The sequence below is a fragment of the Limulus polyphemus genome, unplaced genomic scaffold (assembly GCF_000517525.1).
Source record: "Limulus polyphemus unplaced genomic scaffold, Limulus_polyphemus-2.1.2 Scaffold4658, whole genome shotgun sequence".
Taxonomy (NCBI): Eukaryota; Metazoa; Arthropoda; class Merostomata; order Xiphosura; family Limulidae; genus Limulus; species Limulus polyphemus.
In genome coordinates, this window is record NW_013670268.1 from 35,674 (window position 1) to 42,198 (window position 6,525).

Consider the following 6,525-nt stretch of genomic DNA (forward strand, 5'->3'; position numbering starts at 1 on the left):
TATATATATATATATATATATATATATATGTATGTATGTATACGCACATTGTTGTATTTCCATCTACAACTTCCCCAAACATTTGAGAGTTCACATCCATAACATCACATCTATTCTAGTACTCTTGCCAACAATACAAACATCTGAACATTTAAAAGCCAGAAAAATATTTCACTGAAGTATTTGCTGAATTATGGCTTTTATGTAAGTTGAAAAACAGAAATAAGAAAATATTAGTTAGGGACCAGTACGCTTTTTTCCGAACATGAAGGTATTTTTTCTTCTTCCCATGTTTTCTGCAGAAGCTGCCATACCCATCTAATGTCCTCCTCTTCCAAAGTCTTTACCATTTCCACTACCACACCTGATGGACCACTTGCTTTCACAAATTTCATTTTATCAATGGATCTCTTCACCTCCAACCTTCTGACTGCTTCCACTGAACCCTTCCATAACTGCCACTTCTTCTAATTCATTAATTCTTCATAACATTCTTTTGATCTCTTCTTAATATCTTCTTCATCAACTTGTATACAACCCTGTTTGTTGTTTATCATACTTATTTCTCCAACATTTCTTTTATCTTTTGATTTTGATATCCTACTTATTGCTTACTCTCCTTCCAGTGTTCCCAGATTTTCTTACCACTTTCCACTTCAGCAACTACTTTCTTCTTATATTCCATATCTAGTTCTTGCATGTTCATCACCATTACTTGTCATTTTTTTAAATGCCTCTCTCTTCTCTTTTATTATCTCTTGCACTTCTTCATTCCATCACCATGTCTTTCTCCCTTAGGGCTTTCCTCATTTCTTGATACCACATTGCTCCTTCCGCCAGTATTGCTTTTATTTTATTCCATGTGTTATTTACCCTTTCTCCTTCTGTTCTCTCCCACCGTGTATCTTAATATTACTACGTCATCTTTGTATTCAGGGATCTTATATTCCCTGAGTGTCTGAACTCTTATTTTCTCTTCTCATTCTCTTGCTCTTTTTACTTTTCCTATCCTCACGTCTGCAACCAGTAGTCTATGTTGTGTCACTACTACCTCTCTCAGAAGTATTTTGAAATCCACAATAGTTCTCATGTCTGTCTTTCATACTATTCTCATGCCTGACTTTCTTACTAGCATATAGTCAATTTGAATTTTATATTGTCCATATTTGTAAACAATAAAATGTTTTCTCTCTTATAAAAACCGTGTGTTGGCAACACGCATGTCTAAAGCATCATCCATCTCCAGCAAACTTTATCCCTCTTACTTTGATACCTTTTCCCCACATGGCAGTTCAGATTTCCTCCAATCATTATTGCCTCTGGCTGGGGAATGCTCCTTATTATGTCTTCAAGAGTTTCTCTAAAATTCATCTTTTTTCTTTCTCTTGCTGTAGTGCATATGCTGATACTATATTTATCATTTCAACCCCAAGTACTATTTTTAAACCTATCAATCTATCATATATTATTTTAATCTCCCTTAGTTTTTCTTTAAGAACTCCATTTAAAATTATTCCTAACCACTGTAAAACACTTTGTAATCCTTCTGTACACATAAGGCTCTTTTTTTTTCCTCTTTGCTCCATTACATCTACTCTCTCGCATTCCCTCTCTAAAACTTCTAACATTCCATGTATCCAATCGAACAATTCCTTTCTTCAATCTTTTCTTTGATGCAGCTGTGGACTCTTGATCCTTTCTCACAGCAGTCGAGATCATCTACCAATAGGATGTTTCACTACAAAACACTGTTATCGGCCTAAACAATAAGAAGCTGTGATATATATAACAATTTTACAACAAGAATAAATGCACTTTTGAAAATAACCTTACACTTACAAATACACAATTGTAAACTTACAAAAGAAATTTGAACTGGACCAGTTTGCAATTGAGGCTTTCATTTAGACCGGCAGCCAATTTTTAAAGAAATCAATGAATTAACTATATTAAATATTACATTTTGAAAAGGAACTTTGACAAATTTTGAGTGCCCTAAATACATCTTATTTGTAGCCCAAATATAATGGAAAAAAATACTGTATTCAAGTACATTTTATTTTGAACATTCAATTTTTTTATTCAATACAGTGGATTGCATATGCACTTTATGAGCTTCTTAATTGAAATTGAGAAAAAAATTGCAAAGAGCAGTATTTATAAGAAAGTTTCTATAAATGGACAGGAAACTTCTTAAATTACTGAAAAATGCAATTAACAGGTTTTCATAAGGTGGGTTTTAAGTGTACCTGATGTCAAGGCAATTTGACCTATATTTTGATTTTTATACAAATTTCAATGCATAATTGGAAAATATTATTAATGGGGTCATTGGCTAAATGGAAATCCTGAAATGCTTGGTTTGGCAGAATGTGAGAACTGTTATTGACATCACAATGAAATCAGTTATTTGCCAATAACACTAACTCGGTACAATCAATACAAAGAGGGTTTTAGAGCATACTTCCACCAAAAACTTCATCAAATTGGTTTTATTTTCACCATTTTAACTTAAAATTGGTTTTGGACAAAGTGGTGAATAGAGAGTTTAATCTCTGATACTGTAGGAATTCAGAAAGGCAAAGAGCAATTATGCTAAAATAAAATTGTTAAATAATCTGAACAGGACATCACATTCTCATGCGATTTTATAAAGAATGTTCAGTTATCATGATATATTTCACAAAAAAAAACTTGCTTAGATAAAATAAAGTGAATATAATTAATAGACACTTATTCTTGAAGTTGCCAACATTAAGGTGTTGAATATGTGATGTTCTTAAGTCCAACATCTGGGGGCCCAGCATGGCCAGGTAGTTCGGGTGCATGACTTGCTATCCGAAGTTGCATGTTCAAATCTCTGTCCCACTGAGTGTACTCGACCTTTCACCCATGGGGGCTTTATAATGTGACGGTCAATCCCACTATTCGTTGGTAAAAGAGTAGCCCAAGAGTTGGTGGTGGGTGGTGATGACTAGCTGTCTTCCCTCTAGTCTTGCACTGCTAAATTAGGGACGGCTAGTGAAGATAGCCCTTGTGCAGCTTTGCATGAAATTCAAAACAAACCAACATCTGGACATTGGATAAGAAAAGAAACTCAAACACATGCATGTTGATATTTCATGAAGAACTGATAAGAATTGAATTATCATATTCCACAGTTAAGCAGTAAACCTGACTTTTCAGTTTTTAGTTTACATTTTTTTCAGCTAATACTTATTTTACAAATTATTTAAAATAACTTTGATGCCAGGTTTCTGTCTGTACCACATTTTAGATTACCTACATATGTTATCATAACCATTTTACATATTCAAGGGAAAATAAATTCCCAACTCGTGCTGACTTGTACAAACATCTGTACCTCCCATCTACACTCCAGGAGATCATTGACACAGATGTATGGCCAAATGATTTTAAACAAGCATAAACTGTGTGTAATAGCCACTGTAGTATGTAATCTTAGCCTGAGATGCAAATTAATGCATGTTTACAACTATTTGCATCTCGTTCACAAGAATGTTAACTAACTGTAAAACACCTGCACAATTTTTATTTTTATTTTACCTGAATATACCCAAATAAAATCAAGTTATTTTCTAGTTATAGAAGGATAAAAGTTAACAGTTTTTAAGTGTTACAAATAGAATGAAACTTTCTAATGCTCATAGCTTGAAAGTTGTTATATAACTTTTGTTTTATTTGTTTTGGTCACTCTTATGTACATTAATAATATTAATAAAAAAGCAGCCAGTAACACCTTTTTTCTCACTGCAATTTTAGATTTAATAGCTCTATAGGCCATATCTATGTGAGCAAATTTACTTGTATGAATGTATTATAGAACTTACAAAGTCACTTCTTTTGTGTGCAAAATAATTTAGTTTAAATAGCATTTATCAAATCAAAGCATATGCCATACAAAGAATTGTGTATTGATAAAAAGTATACTACTTTTATAGTTCTGTTTAATACTTATGACAAGAAATATGTGTATATTTCAAGTTTTGGAATTTACAGTATAGTACTGGTATTGAAAAGTTTGCTCGTTCCCAGATGTGGGTTTAGCGAGGCCCATTAGTTAGCATGTCAGACTGTGGACTTGGGGTTCCATGGTTCATGTCATGTTACCTCCACAAAGAAATAGAGCTTTTGAGCTGTGGGTGTGTTATAAGAGTGACTGTCAAACCCCATTATTTGGTCTGATATTGGTAGCTCAACAGTTAGTGGTGTGTGATTTGACTAGCTCCTTTTTCTCTAATATATCAATTCAAAATTAGGAATGGCTAGTGAAAATAGACCATGTATAACTTTACAAAAGATCCAAGAAAACAAACATGACTTTCCAGATATTCTGAAAAATAGTAAACCATCTGATGTGCTGCTATACGTCACAGCAGAGTACTAAAGATTTAAGTTATGTTTACAAGTATATAGGTACAACATTTTAACTTTCTAATTGTGAACTTAAAACTTTTTAAGTAGAATCATTTTATTTTACTTTATAATATTATGTAAATGGTGTGGATTTTTGTACTTTTTTAAATGTTATTTAATTTGAATGACAGACTTTGTATAGTTTTCCTTAAAGATCTGAATTTCATGTTAACTTAATCAGATAACTTTAAATCATTTGTAGAATGAGCACAGAAGAAGAAAAAGATTTGCCAAAAATTCAGCTGACTCTTCGTTACAGCATGCAGCGCAACAAACTTATAGTTGTTGTACACAAAGTTGTGTAAGTTCTTTTCATTGACATTCTTTACTTTTCTTCAAGTATTTACCAAAGGATGAATCTAACATTATGACTTGTTCCAAACTTTAAGTACACACTATACCAATATAGAATTTGTTTGTTATAATTTTACCAAATAAGATTTGTGCATTGGGAGAGGGGGGTGGGGTGGTCAAACAATCTAATTATGTACCGTAATTTAATTTTATTGGACAAGATTGTGTTGCGAAAGGTGTTATCCAATTGTTTTGGAGAATACGGATCACAGTTACAATAATTAAATTATTGTCTGGACTTGCATGAGAGATATCTTCTTCTTCTTAGTTCCTGTCGTTCCTAGTGGAACATAGGGCTACAACAACACTTCGCCGACGGAAGTGTTGTTGCAGTTTCTGTAGCAGATTGTTATCGGGGTGGAGTTGCTAGCCCCATGCCCAAGTGGGCATGTTTGGTGCAACAAGGACGCGAACCCGCGACCCTCGGACTGCGAGTCGAGTGACTTATCCACCGGGCCATGCCAGGCCCGCATGAGAGATATATCGGAGATAATTTTTTCAAACAGTATTAGGCTTATTGTATCTTTAAGCACTATATACTTTATTCGATGCCATAGGCTCTTCAGAGAAATTTTGTGTATAATAGCATTTCAGCCACACTATGTTCAACATATCCATTGCTGCTAATGTGTTTCATTTAATATCAGAGCTCATCAGGGCTGAGATACAATAAACATAATTGTGGTCAGAATGCTATTTATATGTAAGCCATTTCTTAGAATAACAAGTATCATAGTATGAATGATATAGAATACCAATTGATGAAGACTGTGTTCTTTATATGGCCTTGACTTTCAGTGTTTAGTTTCATTCATAGCCCAAGGTAGGGTACATTACTGTCTTGTTCTTACTCTTCTGTACATAACTCATATATTCCCCGGTTTTTGTTTCTTAATTATTAAAATGTTTTGTCACCAATTAAAGATTGCTACATACTGTCGAGCTATTAGTTTGATATTACCTCATATTTTTGGCTGTATATTGAAAACAAAATTGAGTAACTTAATGCTTTCAAATACCTAGTCAACATAAAGAAAATTGTTCATATATTTTTTTCTTCTTTTTTAAAACTTGAATCAGGATGGGTGTTTGTTTTAATAGACTTATTTCATTCAAGTACATGTCAAGCTTGTTCGTAGGAGATATAATGTGATGCTCACTAAGGAAGCTTTATCTTTTTTTCCCATCTTCAATTTCAGTAACTTGCCTTATAAAGATGAAGAGGAACTGCCTGATCCATACGTTAAAGTGTATTTGATTGCAGATTCTAAGGAAACTAAACAAAAGACTCATGTTTGTCAGAACACAGCCAATCCAGTCTTCGATGAAACGTAAGTTTATTGTTCTATTATTTTAGCTCTTTGACTACTCAAACATTATGTTATACATGTGAAACATTGTGTAATAATGTTTAAGTTACTTTTATTATAAGTTTTAACTTTCTTATGTTTAACATGACAGCTAACATTTTATTCTGAAATATTAATTAAAGACCAAATTCAGCCTATATGAACTTATAATTGAGCAGTGTCAAAAGAATGTGATACATATGTAAACATGTTGTCTTACATCAGGGAACAAAATGCATATTTTGACTTGTTTAGAATCACTGTTTTAACCTTTTTACATTGGGTAGGTCAAAGTGCACGTGTCACAACCTTCCACAGAGTTACATTTAAAATTTAATTAAGCTACTTTATTATCAATGTATATGAATAAACTTAAGATCAAAAT

General features: G+C 32.9%; 1 protein-coding gene across 1 annotated transcript in view; it reads left to right on the forward strand.

Annotated features, from left to right (window-relative positions):
• LOC106471500 (extended synaptotagmin-2-like) overlaps nucleotides 1–6,126 on the forward strand; it is a gene marked incomplete at its 5' end in the record, with an annotated part of 40,554 nt that extends 34,428 nt beyond the window's left edge. The window contains 2 exons of the mRNA XM_013932102.1: nucleotides 4,640–4,738; nucleotides 5,991–6,126. Of these exons, the coding sequence (XP_013787556.1) occupies nucleotides 4,640–4,738; nucleotides 5,991–6,126 (235 nt within the window). The remainder of the gene's footprint in view (nucleotides 1–4,639; nucleotides 4,739–5,990) is intronic.
• Between the last annotated feature and the right edge of the window lie 399 nt (nucleotides 6,127–6,525).